This window comes from Chrysemys picta, chromosome 3 (genome assembly GCF_011386835.1).
Source record: "Chrysemys picta bellii isolate R12L10 chromosome 3, ASM1138683v2, whole genome shotgun sequence".
Lineage (NCBI taxonomy): Eukaryota > Metazoa > Chordata > Testudines > Emydidae > Chrysemys > Chrysemys picta.
In genome coordinates, this window is record NC_088793.1 from 140799796 (window position 1) to 140815942 (window position 16147).

The 16147-nt window shown below is 42.4% G+C and overlaps 1 protein-coding gene across 4 annotated transcripts in view; it reads left to right on the forward strand.

The window, feature by feature from the left end:
* The window catches only part of KIF26B (kinesin family member 26B), a 416197-nt gene extending 403331 nt beyond the window's left edge, over positions 1-12866 (forward strand). For all 4 annotated transcript variants that reach the window (XM_005300552.5, XM_042848410.2, XM_042848411.2 and 1 more), the window contains 3 exons: positions 992-1194; positions 2393-2543; positions 4655-12866. In XM_005300552.5, the coding sequence (XP_005300609.2) occupies positions 992-1194; positions 2393-2543; positions 4655-4803 (503 nt within the window). In that variant the 3' untranslated portion in view covers positions 4804-12866. The remainder of the gene's footprint in view (positions 1-991; positions 1195-2392; positions 2544-4654) is intronic.
* The last annotated feature ends 3281 nt before the right edge of the window (positions 12867-16147 follow it).

Below are 16147 nucleotides of genomic sequence, written 5' to 3' on the forward strand. Positions count from 1 at the left end.
TGCTATACACACACCTTTCTAGCTTTCTTTCGCCATTAGGTTAGCACCATATTTACAGCAATTAGTAGTACAGTAGAAGCTTTCCACACTGCATCAGCTTTGTCTATACTGGCCTTTTTTCTAAAACTCTTCAACCGCTGCACTGACCTCACCAGCAGCGGTGCCACTAACATAAACCGTATGCAGGGAACTGCTGGTATTTGAACCACTAGGCCCTCTCACCAAGCAGTACTGAGTATTACTATGTCATGCCTACCACTGCTGCAGCTGCAATGGTGTGAGTGCCCCAGTGAGAGAGTTTCTGGAAAAATTCTAGCATAGAAGCTATGGTGGTGATAACCAAATTAGAGCACAATTGCTGCAGGCATAGTTCTACGCTGTTTCCTTAACCAGTGCATACAGGAAATGTTTGATCCCCCTAATCATCATATAATAATGAAGGGGGAGATTTTCAAAGGCACAGATAATAGTTGGACACCTAGCTCCCATTGCCTTTTCATGGAAGTTGGCACAAAGGACAGGTTGGCAGCCATTTGAAATTGTCCCCCAAAGTGATTTAGATTCCCTAGTGGGGGCAGGCTATGGCACGGGCTGGCTAGCATTGTTCCCAGAGAAAAAAAATCAATCCACATTAGTCAAGGGAACCCCTGGTAAAACCATCGTAGAACATGTTAGGCCAGTTTCACCAGCAGACCCTGATCCCGCTGCAAAAACTTCTGCACGCCAGTAAATGTATGCATATGAGTAAAGCATGCACAGAGGTGTTTGCAAACTGGGGCTATCTCGTGTCCTGGGTCTTAGTGACTTGGTGTTTTATGTTCAGAGTTAAGCAAACCCAAACCTTCGTGTCTTCAGGTTCTCGCTCTCTTACCGCTTTCTATTTAAGAGGGTTGAATATATTACGTGTGTGTAGAGGTCTCTTTTGGAGAAGGAGCAGAAATGAGAGGAATTAACTATGCTAACATAACTTGACAATTCATGTACTCTTTAGGTTCTCAGAGACGAAGGCTCATCCCGGCTTTGTCACTTGATGCAACCTCCCCGGTAAGGAAACCTGCCAACAGCCCAGGGGTTCGTTGGGTAGATGGCCCACTGCGAAGTGCACAGAGGGGGATGGGTGAACCCTTTGAGATCAAAGTCTATGAGATAGACGATGTGGAGAGACTCCAACGGCGACGAGGAGGGGACAGCAAGGTGAGTGCACCTCAAAGGACTGATTTCCATTTCGATCCTAAAGGCCTGATTCTGAAAGGTGATGAGCAACTTCCGGGATCCGCTCAGCATCTCGCAGGATCAGGTTCCAAATAAACAAAACTTGAAGCTCATAGGTGAGCAGCTGCAAACCAAGCTGGCTTTTTTTTTTTATGAGAAACTTCCATGTATGCCTGTCACATGCTCAGGATCCTCATCTTGATTGACCTCTGTGCCCTGCCACCATCTCTGTTTGGGAGAGTGGGTGATTGTGCTTTTGCTCATTGTGGCTCTTAGGTGTGGAATTTTCTCTCCCCCGACATCCTCCCACGCTCATCCCTTTCATCTTTTAAAAAGCATCTGGAAAGTCTAAGAGTCAGATCCTCAACTGGTGTAAATTGGTGAAGTGAAGCACCTTTGAAGTCGATGGAGCTACACATGTACACCAGCTGTGGAGTTTTCTGTGATAATCTCTCTTGACCTTTGTCTACGACCCTCCCCATCCTTTTTTTAATCATGTCACATTATTTGGCTTTTCTCAGTTTGTTTTATTGTTGTTTCATAATGAGTTAGATTGTACATTATTTTAAATTGTTGTTCAGCACCCTAAATATCTGAGGCTTTCAAAATACAAGTATTAATTATAGTTCATTAGAGTTTGTCAAAAATGCAAATATGTTCACAAAACTGTTTCCTTTTTTGTTGAACGTTTTTGAAATTTTGATTTTTATCAGCTCTCTTTACTATAGAATTGCAATATTGTATCTATTACTTACGTAGCACGTAGATATGCATTGTGGTTTAACACAGCTGGAGATGGATTTCCTTCTCTGATGAGCTTAATTGTTTGCTCAAAACCTGATGTCCTTATTCAAAAAAAAAAAACTTCTAATGAAATGAATTGTAGCAACTTTTTTGCTTGAATTAATTTGGATTTCAAGATGTTGCCCATTATTAAGAAATTATAGCTGCTATTAGCTTTTGCTGCTCTGTCTGTATATCCTAGCCTCGTTTGTGAAGAACAAAAACCAAACCAACCGAACAAAAAATAAAACCACCTATTATTCTGGCCAGTGACTATACCTACTTCCATGTTAAGTGGTTTGTGGTTATTATTGACTGGAAAATTGATTGAATCCAGCATGGATTTTTCTTCCCCTTTTCACCTATTCTTTCCCTTCTTCTTTTTCCTGGTTGGCAGGAGCTGATATGCTTCAATGCCAAGCTGAAAATCCTGGAGCATCGCCAGCAGAGGATTGCTGAGGTCAGGGCCAAGTACGAGTGGTTAATGAGGGAACTGGAGGTGACCAAACAGTACCTGATGCTGGATCCTAATAAATGGCTTAGTGAATGTAAGGACTTCGTTTTATTGCCTGTATTCATAAGTGCCCTCGGTTTATTTCATTGAGGGGAAGCAGAAAGATTGAGTGATGCTGAGGCTGTGATGTGAGCTAGTATATTTGTAAACTAAATTGAACTGATGTGACCTAGGGGCCAGAGCTAGATTGACTGTATTTCTAGAACTATTTCCACATAATTCCTATTAAATGTTGACAATAGAACTGAACAATCCTATGCGCCCAGGAGCTGAATACTGGAATGGTACAGCATTGTAATAGTGAATATTGCTATTGCCAGATTAACACTCATGTGTCTCACTCCACAGCTCCAGAAAATGAGATTTTAAAATTTATTTATTTATTTATTTATTTTTGGCCTCAGACATATGTCTGAGTGTATAATGTGTATGTATAATAAATCTACTGTCCTTCTGCCAAATAACACTATGAAGCAAATTTGTCTTTTGACTCTAATGGAATTGCATCCAGGATTAATTTGGCCCATTATTTATAGCTAGAAATGACTAAAGTTCATATAATTTAGTCTTAAAAGAAATTCACTATTCTAGCCTCAAACCAAGGAGGACTTAAATAAATAAAAGTAAAAGCCTAGAAGAAAAAGATTAAAAGAACTGCAATGAACATGCAAAAATCCACACTTGCAAGCAGATGAGTGATGATCAGGTTTGGTCTACACTTAAAACTTATACCAGCATAGCTGTGTCAGTTAGGGGTGTGAAAAAACAGAGCCCCTGGTGACATAGCTATGCTGACAAAACCCCCAGTGTATACACGGCTGTGCTGATAGAAGAGGGCTTCTGTCAAAGTCTCTGACATCATTAGGGGAGACGGTGTTCCTGCACCAGCAGAAAAATTCCTTGTGTTGGCGTATGTTGCATCTACACTAGGGAGCAAGGCTGACAAAGATATGCAAACTTAGGCATATCTTAGGCATAACTTAGGCTTTGTAGTGTAGACATAGCTTCAAACACTGTAGGGGTAGTGGTGTGTGAGTTGCTTTTGAAAAGTTCTAATTTTCCCTTTGCTAAGTGCAGCAGATAACATTACCACAGAATGTGCAGTGTTTGGTACGCTAGACAGTGAGAGTCTTGTGACAGTTGTAGAAATGTCATCTAGTTACCAAGGGCGTACGAACAGTTTTGAAGGTGACCACTGGAAGTTTGCACAGATCAACATTCACTTAGTCATTTGCTCTGTTGCTTCCATTTCCCATTTGAGAAACAAGGCAATCCTCAGGCATTGTACAGACTCCAGACCTTAGGAGTGATGTTTAGGTGATGGAGATTAGTCAGATTCCCTCAGATCTACCTTCACCCACACTACTGCTGTGCAAGGGAATCCAAGCTCTCTTAATGTATGTGCTTAGGAGCCATAAAACGTTGCAAGTTAAGTTAGCCCACAACCTACTTTAACATACGCTTTCCAACATGTAATACTCACTTACCAATGGGGAAAACAGGTGTAAGCAGGTCTAGGGGATTCAAAGCATAAGAAAGTGTAAGGCCCCAAATTCAGCGAAGCACATGCCTAAGTATAAATCTATCCCTATTCAGCAAAGCACTTACCAAAGTCAATGGGACTTAAGTACATGTGCTGAATGGGGATGGACTGAAGCAGGGCCTGAGTATAAGGGGGACTAAATTAATGTACATGGGTCTAACTTACCCTACACATCATTTCTGAATTTGGTTCCATGGGGTTCCACCTGCAAATTTCATACGGGATCAAAAGTTAACGTGGAAAGTGAAACGCACACATTCATGCCTCAGACCAATCAATGGAAAGTACTTACAGTGAGCATTGTGGTTGTTATAGAGTATTTGGGGGAGAGCATACGGCTCTGTGAAGATGTGGTACAACAACAGTAATCAGTGATTCTGGAGCAGATGGAAGAGCATGACACTAGATGAAGGAACTGCTGTTAATATTTAATATGCTACTGTACTATTTTCACACTCACTGAATATGAAATGCAGTTTTAAATGAAAATACAAATCTAGAGTTGATAATGTATACAATAGGCTTGGGTCAGGCCCATCTGTCCCAGTAATCTGTGCTGGGTTTTGTCCACTGTCCCCACTAGTTTATTTCCTTTCTCACAGTTGACCTGGAGCAGGTATTCGAGTTGGATTCCCTGGAGTATTTGGAGGCCCTGGAGTGCGTGACTGAGCGTCTGGAAAACCGTGTCAACTTCTGCAAGGCCCACCTCATGATGATCACCTGCTTTGATATCACTTCCAGACGTCGATAAAGGACCAACCTCGAGAAAATTTCAAACTACTACCCCCCCCTTCCTGCTCCTTTTGAACAGCACCCCAAAGACAACAGAATGAGGATGAAGGTTGGTGTCAAGTTTTGACTGTGTGAGAGAGAAGAGATTTTCTTTATAACACCGAAGAATAGTATTAAAAAAAACAAATATGCGATGAACGCAACAATGCTGAGACGTAAGGATGCCGATTTTCCTAGCCTGAAAGAGCACTTTTAAGGACATGTTTGTAAATAAGAACTGCTGGCAGAAGTGACTTCTTCCCCTGTGTTAGCTGAGGGAGGGGAAGGGATGGTTGTAGGACGGACTGCTGTTGAGAGCTTCATAAAAAAAATATTACAGAGAAAGACTATTTAAGTGCCTTGCAAATCTTTATTATCCAAACATTTATGTTCATACTTTCTTGTGTACATATGGTGCTAGTCAAAGGAAACAAAATCAAACATTTTTGAAATGTATTTACAGCTTGTTTTTTCTCTCGGTGTTTTCTCCTGTTTCAGACTTGCTGTTTCTAAGTAACTTGTGTTTGTAGAGATATTTCCTAATCAGTACAGCATATGAATAAATGTTAACTGTCTTTTATCGTTAACGGAGTAAGGCCACTCAAAGAGAACATTACCTCTCCCAGATGGTTTGAAAACTGTTTCTGGCAGTGAGTGAGGTTAGATTGCACCCTCTTTACTCTTAAAGTGTTTTATCTGTTAAAGAACATTGTGAATATTACTGTTGGTAGAGTTTTACATGGTACCATGGAAGAGGAGAAAGAAAACTATTGCAAAGCAACCACTGCAATATGCCTTTCATTTGATGTAACTCTACCATTTGTTCTCCTTTTTGATATACTCTTAGCCTTGTACTGGTGATGCCAGAGATATGGTTGATGAGACACTTTCCTCTCAACCCCCTATTTTCAGGTACTAATAACTTTCTGGAAAATTACCCTTTAGACTGAGGTTCTCATGCTTACTAGTCCAAAACGGAATGATTTGTTTTTGAGGGGTGGAGATGAAATATCTGGTGACATTTAATTTGATCATTTCTTGAGTTATCCCATTTTTAAAACATTTTTCATCTGCTTTTTTTGTGATGGATCATTCCAGAGTCAGGGCTATAACTGAGGGGCACATGCTCTGCTCAGCTGTAATTGCTCAAGAAATAAACATAGGTTATAAATGAGTGGACACAGCATTGTGGGCATGGGGCATACGTCTCTTTCCATACCAAATTAAGTGCCAAAGCTTAGCCCCACTAATGTCAATGGGTCCCAGCTCTGCATGTGCGAAGAAATGCTGTTGTATTTATTTCAATGCATATGTGAGCACTTCCATTTTATAACACATTGAATTATTTGGCACAGTCTTTTTTGTTTATTGAAATAAGCACATGCACAAATTCCGCTCTCAGTTACACCTGGGCAATCCTGTTGTAGTCAGTGGAGTTATCTGGGAGAAAATAAGGGCAGAATTTAACCTATATTCCAATATGCCTCTAATCAATGATTTAGAAATTCAGTCACATTCTATATATAATAGTTTTATATAATACCTCCTATATAACATTATTAGTGTATTACCTATGGGGCTGTTAATGTCCATGGTGAAGTTCCCATTGACTTCAGTGGTGCAGGTTTGGATGTTGATTCTGCAGTGAACTCCATGCAAGGGAACTTTTGGACAGGGCCCCACTGAAGGAGCTTCACACGGGCACAGGGGCCCGCCTACGTAGAGCTCTTTCCAGGATCAGGGCCTTAGGCGGAAAGCTCCTTGGGACTCAAGATGTCTTACTTTGTGGGCTTGGTGCTTCCTGGACACATACATCAAGCCCTTTGTTTGTAATGCATCAAGCAAACTGATGGCACTAAGCTAAGAATTAATAAATAACAGAAAACTCTACACATGCGCATGAAACAATTACTGTGGATTTCATAGATTCCTAATGTGTGCGCATATGAAATCCCAGCTATTCTGTTGTGTTACTCTAGCTTTATGCATTTGCATAAACTCTGTTCATCGAGCAGGGAGTGGCTGGGAAGCATAATTATTTCTCAGCTGAAAACAAGTTGCGTGATGTTGGTATCTTGCGTGTGTACACAATAATGTTAGAGAGCTACACACAGATTACAAATGGAAAGCAGTATGTTAAAAGCTAGCAAATACTAGATGCAGACAAAGTCATATCACATGGAGATATACCTATCTCATAGAGCTGGAAGGGACCTTGAAAGGTCATCGAGTCCAGTCCCCTGCCTTCACAGCAGGACCAAGTACCGTCCCTGACAGATTTTTGCCCCAGATCCCTAAATGGCCCCCTCAAGAATTGAACTCACAACCCTGGGTTTAGCAGGCCTAATGCTCAAACCACTGAGCTATCTCTCCCCGCAAAAAGTCATTGAGTCTAGCTCCCTGCCTTGACTAGCAGAACCAAGTACTGATTTTGCCCTGATCCCTAAGTGGCCCTCTCAAGGATTGAACTTGCTACCCTGGGTTTAGTAGGCCAATGCTCAAACCACTGAGCTATAGGTTGGCAAATAGTAAACACACATCTTAATACCTGATGTCTGACTTGGTGAGTAGACTGTACTGTCTTCTGGCCCCCAAACTTTTACATATTGTCACATTTTGCAGATCATTTGTATGGATTTAAGCTTCTGTACATCATTTTTCATCACCTGGGTGCGCACGTCAGCTACATAGTACAGTCCCAGTTACCTGCACTATTTAGGCTCAGTGATCATGAAAGTTACTGTCTTGAATGCTGTGACCATATGTTTAGCAGTGTTACCGCTGTAGATTCTAAGACATTACAAAGAAGTCTTCCATTTATCTAACATGTTCGCAGTATTGCTGTAGCCATGTAGGATATGAGAGAGACAAGGGTGTTGAGGTAATGTCCTTTATTGGACCAAGTTCTGTTGGTGAAAGAGATGAGCTTTTGGGCTCCACAGGTCTGAGTTTCCAGCTCTGAAGAAGAGTTCTGCGGAGTTAACGGTATCTCTAGCAATCCTTTTAAATTATATATTATGTACTAGCTTAACTTTGTTAGTCACAATGGGCCAAATTCATCCTTCATGTAGCTCCAATGAAGTCAATGCAGTTACAATAAGGATTAATTTGGCCTTTGGGCTAAGATCAAGTGTTTTATCTACTGAGTGTAATCACAGAGCTTACAGATATTTTACTTATGGTACAAAGACTTAGTTAATGAGGAATAACAATTCTACCCCCCATCAGTATTGCATGCGAAAATATATAGTCATTTCTTTGTAGCATATATGGGCCTGCTTCAAGGTCTACTACTGTACTTTTGAGAATTAATGCATAAAGGGGAATGAAAATCTGCCACAATTTTACATCTGAAGCATTTCTGCCTAGGTGAAAATAGCTTATTATTTTGGAATTCACTTGCCTCCATTTTTATATTTCAGATATCATTGTAGGACACAAAATGGATCATTCAGAAATATTTATTACCTTATTACTGGAATACCCAAAAATTCTACAAGCCGCACCCTGGCAATCCCACACTTTTTAGCAGGTGCCAGCATAAATGCTACTCTTACCTTGATTTTAAAAGACAATAGGAAGTATCTTACTTCTCCATGTGCAACTTAATAGAATGCCAGGATTTGCATACTGGAACATCTTTTCAAATGAACGGAATGACAGGATGTGAGCAGCACATCCAGCCATCCTGGATATGTGCATTGGCTGGATGTTTCAGGTATAGCAACTACCAGTTGAATGTAGCAATGTTGGCTGTAATTAGGTTTCAAAGGGAACATTCCGTTAACATGAATGGGAGGTGGTCACAGTTCTCTAATTTCAGGTTTCTAAGTGAGGACTGAAAGAGACATCAAGGTCCTGGCTTGCATTGCCATGGCTGTCCCTGGCACTGGAAGGATAAGACATTTTGGGTCTAATTCTGAAATCACTTACACTCATATACATCCACTACCTCTTTATTTATATTTGTGTGGATAAGATCAGGCTAGCGCTTTTCTTTTCTTAAATCAAAATCAGACCTGGAAACCTCTGACTTTGGGGAAGTTTGAATCTGATCTGAATGTGGACACCTCAGCTGGTCCCCTACGTTCTATAATAATGGGCCACATTAAAAACCGAGATCCAAATGGGAGAGGACTTTGTGGAAGGCTGGAGTGATCACTTTAGATACTGGAGAGCATACCAACGGTTATGGAAAATCCAGTATTTTTGAATAATTAATTCAGATATAAGCAGTGTTCACACTATATTTTTCCACCCATGTGCAGCATATTGAGGTAATGTGTGCATGTGCGCCACCAGTAGAAACCAAAAACCTAGATATAAAATATATTTTTAAAAAGTTACCATAGGGATAATTACTCCAACCAGGACAGGTTAGGCATTTTAGAACTCACAGAATTAAATTTAAGGGTAAGAGAGAGATAAAAATTATGAAATGCATTGACCAGTCAAAAAACTAAAATAACACACTTTAAAAGAAGTATCAAGTAGTACCAACAACAATAATACAAGTATGTGCGAAAGACAGTGTGTGTGTGTGTGTGTGTGTGTGAGAGAGAGAGAGAGAGACGTGCATTGCCCCTTTAAGTAGATTGGGCACAGCAGCAGCTGGCAGCAAGCTCCCTCCATCCTGAACCCTGTTGTGTGTCCCCCCACCACTGTGTGAAGAATAGGGTACAAGGGCAGGGGGAGAGGGACATTCTGACATCAGCACTCTACCCTCCCACCCCCCAAGCAGGAGGCTCCCGGGAGCAGAACCTGAAGTGTACAGCACTTGATAGCCTGCTAGGCGGCCACCCAGCCGCGCAGCTTAGAGAGAACTTAGGCTGTAAGCAAGGATTACGGGGAGGAAATGTAAGCGAAAACTGATACTGGTCCTGTACTTTCCTAAAGCAATATTGTATGGTTATAATGGGCCTGAGTCACCTCTTATCTACAGAGGTATAACAGAAGAGCAACTCCATTAAAGTCACTAGAGTTACAGCTGTGTAAAAACTGGTTAAGGAAAATAAGTCTCCTTGTAGCTTCTTCAAGTGCCCACTGACTTACTGCACTGCCAGCTGTAAAAATGGAGAGGATTCTTCTTTTCTTTCCTCTCCTCGTGTGACACAGCTTGATCCTGCAAGGACTCTATGGCCTAGAACAACTCTGAGTCTTGTCTGTAACTCTGAACCCTCTAACTTCCAACTAGAAAAATGCTAGAAGATTAAGAAGTGCAACTGCGATATCATTTTCCTATGAATGAGAGATGCATAAAAGGCTCATAAGGGTCTTTTCTTCTAACTCTCTGCATGGAAATTAGTGGTGTATCCAGTGTCTTTCTTTAATATTTATTCCATAACATGGTTCATTCCAAAATAGCAACTATAACCCTAAACCTGCAGTCTGAACTCTGTGACAGTTGAAAGCCATGGACCACTTGTTACAAATGGGTCTGATTTTGCTTTTTTGTGGATTAAAAGCAACAATGGACTAAAGAAACGTGTGCTCACACAGGCAGACTGACACAGAGACATGATGTGATGGAGCATGGTAGGCTAAAGGCTTTTTCGCCTGGTTGTTCACAAATGGCAAAGACATAAGTTATGCAGTTCACCGTAAGGAATACTCCACTCACCAACATGCCACATTTTATAGAAAACTTAGATAGGACCAATTAAAATGTTTCATATTTTTTTTCCATCTATTCTTCAACCCATAAAGCCAGGCTGCCTTAATTCCCATGTGGAGGCCCCTGAGTGGCAGAAATTTTAAAACCTACAAAAATGACCCAAAAGAGTTTTTTTTATATGTCAGGGTGTCATGGATTTAAGGTCAGATATCTTACAACCACCAGTGTTAAAAGCACTAGTGTACATAGAATTTCAAGCCTGAAATCTTTGCTCTCCAATAAGATAAAGCTTGTCTGATGGCTTGTAAAATAGTAACCTTAAGCCTCTGACTTGAAGCAGATTGAATATAGTGAACATAAGTCTTTTAAATCAATGGTTTAGCACAGTGGCCCTCAACCTTTCCAGACTACAGTACCCCTTTCAGGAGTCTGATTTGTCTTGCGTGCCCCCAAGTTACACCCCACTTAAAAACTCCTTACTTACACACTCAGACATAAGTGTGTCAGCACACTATTACTGAAAAATTGCTTATTTCTCATTTTTACCATGTAATTATAAAATAAATCCATTGGAATATAAATATTGTACTTACATTTCAGTGTATAGTATACAGAACAGTATAAACAAGTCATTGTCTATATGAAATTTTAGTTTTAATGACTTTGCTAGTGCTTTTTATGTAGCCTGTTGAAAACTAGGTAAATATCTAGATGAGTTGATGTACCCCCTGGAAGACCTCTGTGTACCCCTGGTTGAGAACCACTGGTTTAGCAGATCTGTGTTTGGGGGACAGATTTGGGTGGCTTTTGAGGCTGCTAAGAAGTTTGGGATGATGGAAGTAATTCTCATTGTGATGGATTGGTGGGCATATGATTTCATACATGATCTGATGGATGATTTCCCTTGTTTCTTATCTACCTCAATCTATTTCTGTCCCCTTGAATAAAGGCACAAATTTAGGGAAAAAATCCTGCTCCTACTGAAATCAATGGGGTTTTAGCCATGGACGTCAATATGAGCAGTAACTTCATGTTAATGTAATGTTTGTTTGTTTGCTAGTAAAAGGGCGTATGGAGTAGCACTGGACCAGAACTGGCTGATGCCCTGTATTTAGGGTTTGAAACAAGTTTCAAAGCAGCCACAGTAAACAAGGCTGTGAATGATTTGTCACCGCATGGTTAATGATCCCTGTCTGTTCCATTTATACTGCCCTCACCATGTGGTTATCTGAGCACCTGAATATCCACATGCACCCTAGAAAATAATAAACCATTTTATTTTATTGACACTATCTGGTCTTCTTTCTCCCTTCTCCAGAAAACAAATCAGTTTCACTTTAAAAAAAAAAAAAAAAGCATCATAGCAAAGCAACCTTTTCTGATCTAGCTCCCACTGAAGTCAATAGATCTTCCACTGATTTCACTGAGAGCAGCTCAGGCTTATTGATGATGTGGACTTCAGGCTGAACATTTAAGGTGGTAGGTGATTTTGAAGCAGCAGGAGAATTTGGGGTGATTCTGTTTTATCTAGGAAAGGAAGTATTCAAAGCAAAACATTAGATATGGGTGATCGTCTTTGAAACTAACTTCAAAACACTCCCAGAACAAACATTCTTTGAGTGGTCCTACTCAGATATTGAGCATACTTTATAATAATGGTAATAAAATGGTGCTTGAGGCAGTTTCAGCTATACCTATATTATGTGTACTCTATATATGGATGTATTCACCTTATAGAGCACGTGTGTGTGTGTGTGTGTGTGTGTGTGTATTTACATATAACACACACACACACACACATTATGTGTGCATAAATATTAACTTTTCTAAATTTTAATTCCTTCCCTTCCGGTAGCTGAAACTGCTGGTAACTAATTAACATCCACATCATATTCGAGGTATGAAGGATATAATTTATTTGTAAACTCAGGATGTTCTTGTTTTATAGAGTTGCTTGTATTTTATAATTTATTTACACATCATGGTTGGAAATGCTTATCGAAGTGCTATGCATTGAAGTGTATATTTGCTGAATCCATTTCATTCTGTCTGTGGCTATGTTCTTTCTCATAGTGACAGTGTTATAAAACTGGGTTGTGGAGTGGACAAGCCGATAGATACTGAAATTATACTGGGCCTAAGAATGGAAACGACCATAAGAAGATGGATCAGTAGCAGATATATATTTTATCAGCTAAATTTTATTAGAACGGAAAGATTAAACAGACAGCATGAGGACAAGTTAAGAATCCAGAAAGTCGCAGCCATTTGCAAGCTGATCATATCTGAGTACATTGAGCCATTTGCCATTAAAAATGTAAAGTTCACTGTTTTGCTGGCTAAAATCTCTTGCCTTTTGTGGTATATGAGGTGTGAAACATATTGTCAAAATATAGTGGCATTAAATGTTTACTTTTATCTTATTGGTACTTGTGCTTCCCAGCCCAGGAAATCTTGCTTGGGATGAAAGGCTTCTTTACGGAGTGGGGGGAATGTTTGTTTTTTAACCCACAGGATGCTGTGATGTTATGGTTAGAGAGAGCGAAAACACCTTTCTCAACTAGTTCTACCACCTAGACGCTCTCTAAGAAACTGATCCCTCAAGTCTGGTGTTGGAGGAACTGAAAGAACAGAAAAATGACTACCTAGTACAGCACCATGAATAGCAGCAGAAGGAAAGTACAAACATGGGGCCTAACCCCACTACCTTTGCTCACATGAGTAGTCCCCTCCAAGTCAGTTGGATCACGCAGGTAAGACTCCTCACGTAATTAGGGAGCTATGGAATCAGGATCCAAGAGGATCGAAAGAGAATCTAGAAGAAAAAAATAGCTTCATATCTATGCTGCTCCTCCTCTTTCTCTGTTGGTCATGTCAGTTTCCCTTAGGCCAAAGAGCAGATGCCTGCTGTACTGTATAAACACAAGTGTGGGGTTAGCGGTCAAGAGCCCTACTCCTCTGAGCGATGGAGGTGCCAGGCGCAGCTGAATGTGCTGACAATTAAACACTCTCCAAAACTGCCTTTGATAGGGTTACCATATTTCAACAATCAAAAAAGAGGACAGGAGGAGCCCCGCCCCTTCCACTCCCTCCCACTTCCCACCCCCCTCAGAACTCCCAACCCTCCCCCCCACTCCTTGTCCCTTGACTGCTCCCTCCTGGGACCTCTGCCCCTAACTGCCCCCTAAGACTCCACCCCCTACTTAAGCCTCCCTGCTCCTTGTCCCGACTGCCCCAACCCCTATCCACACCCCCAGACAGACACCAGGGACTCCCACGCCCCATCCAACCACACGTTCCCCCCCCAGAACTCCCGACCCATCTAAACCTCTCTGCTCCCTGTCCCCTGACTGCCCCCTCCTGGGACCCCTGCTCCTAACTGCCCTCCAGAACCCCACCCCCTACCTAAGCCTCCCTGTTCCTTGTCCCCTGACTGCCCCCTCCTGAGACCCCCCCACCCTATCTGCCCCCCTACCTGTACCCTGACTGCCCAAAACCTTACACTCCCAACCCCCAGACAGCCCACCCCCCAAACTCCCGACACAGCCAACCCTGCTCCCTGTCTCTTGACTGCCCCCTCCAGAACCTCCCTGCCCCTTCTCCGACCCCCTGGTCCCCTTACTGTGCCGCTCAGAACAGAGTGCTGCGGCGAGGGGCCGGCCAGCGATCTGCGAATGCAAGGAGGGGGAGGGAGAGAGCGAGAGGAGGGGAGTGATCTCAAGTTGCAGAGGAGAGTAGGGGGAAGCGGAGGAGGGGCTCTGGCTGCCAGAGCCCCGTGCGAGTGGCATGATCCGGCCGGCTGCCCTGTCAGCCGCGCGCGCTCTGCATGGGGGGGGAAATCCAGACATTTACAAATTCCCCCCTGGACGCTATTTTTAACTCAAAAAAGCCGGACATGTCCGGCGGAATCTGGACGAATGGTAACCCTAGCCTTTGATAACTCAGTACCTTTCCCTCACTATCCTTCAGGGAATGTCACACACACCCAGCAGGAATGTGATTTCGTTTTCTGGAGCAGGTTTTGAAGCACAGTCACTGGGTACTGTCTAATGAATGCACCCCAGGTTGTGTGGTTCTGCACTTAGAAAATGGGAAAGGAAACAGTCTGAGACCTGCTTGGAGACATGTATACACTGCTGTTGTGAGCTCTTTAAATAGTCTATACTTAAGGCAGGACATTTTTTCATTTATACTTTAAATTATTTTGCTAATGTTTTCCTCTTTAAAATCCTCCTCTTTCCTATGGGCCTGACCAGTTTTTTGTGCTATACCACTGCATACAGTTGGAGAGGCGGTGGGGGCTAGTTGACAGAATAACATTCAATTGTGAGGGGTTGCAGTCACGTACCAGGACCACATATTCAAAGTGACAAGCCATTGCTGGCCATATAGAGGCTACATTTCAAAGATGCATGAGATGGTTTGGCAGTTAGAGAGGAGAAAAATGTTTCTACTCCCACTTGTACTTTTCGGTGGACACTACCCACAACTCTGACTCTCCAACACTACCACTGCCCTGGGCCAGTGGATTTGAATGTTGATGCTTCTCCACTGTGATGGCAAATGATGATAAAGAGCCATTTATTTGTTCTTTTGGCTGTTCAAAATAGCTCTGATGTGCTCTAAATAGCTAAAAGGCTTTACTGCCTTTTTTAAAAGGAACATGAGGTAGTTTATCTTCATTGTTGCTACCACCCAGCAGCATTGGTAGCAAAAGGCCTGAGCTGCCTAAAACAAAGGCAGATGTGTTAGCACGGGTATCTTCGGCTGTGCTCTTGGAACTGAGTTGCTTGCCTAGCTAGACATTTGGGCTGAAAACAGATCCAGCATTTAAGAGAATTAGTTAATCATTTTCCCGTTCTAAAGTATCAATCACCGTAAGGCTAGGCTAATGCTTAAGGGCTGGATCAAGGCTGCTCGGAGAAGGGAGGGTGTCTGTTCCTGGAGGCAGAGCCAGGCTGGGTGAATGCTCTCACCACTGAGCTATAGGGCAGAAGGGGTTGCATCACAACCTCTTTTGGTGAGAGAGCTGACTTGGTTTAGGTGCCTAACTCTAGGGGAAGGTTCATGGCTGTGAATCCCAAGTGGAGAGAGGCACCTCTTGTTAGGCCTGAACAACCTTTGAGGAGTAGGGATTAGGTGGCATGTCCCACTGGTTAGCTCAGCTGATGCCCATACTGATGGAGGGGCTGCCAGATTGAATTTCAGTGACTGGTGTTGCGACACCATTCAAATTTGGCCAACCACTTCTCTGTCCAGATGGAGAGGTGGCTGGGTACATGGGGTGTCGGTTCCTGTAAGGCAGAGAACGGGAGTCCACTGATCTCTTGGTGCTGTCAGCAGTTGAGTTAAGGGAGGGAAATCTGGGGTGGGGAGAGGAATGAGCAACCAGAATGGGGTCCCTACCAGCAGGGGCCAGAATTTGCCCACTCCCTGCCAAGAAAGATCTGACTTGATGCCACTGCCACACTCAGCTATGGAGAGAGGGAGCATGGCACTCCCCACCTATGGGAATAGGGGCAGGGGCTTCTCACACATAGTTCTTGAGGTAAAGAAGAACTGGGGAGGTGGGAGGGCATTGGAGGTGAGGAAGGAGCTAGAGTCTATATAGAGCAGATGAGAAATGGAAGTTAAGTTACCTCAGCTCTCATGGCACACCATAGAACCTGAGGGCTGAGCACATACCACTGTAGCGTTCTAAAATGTTAAA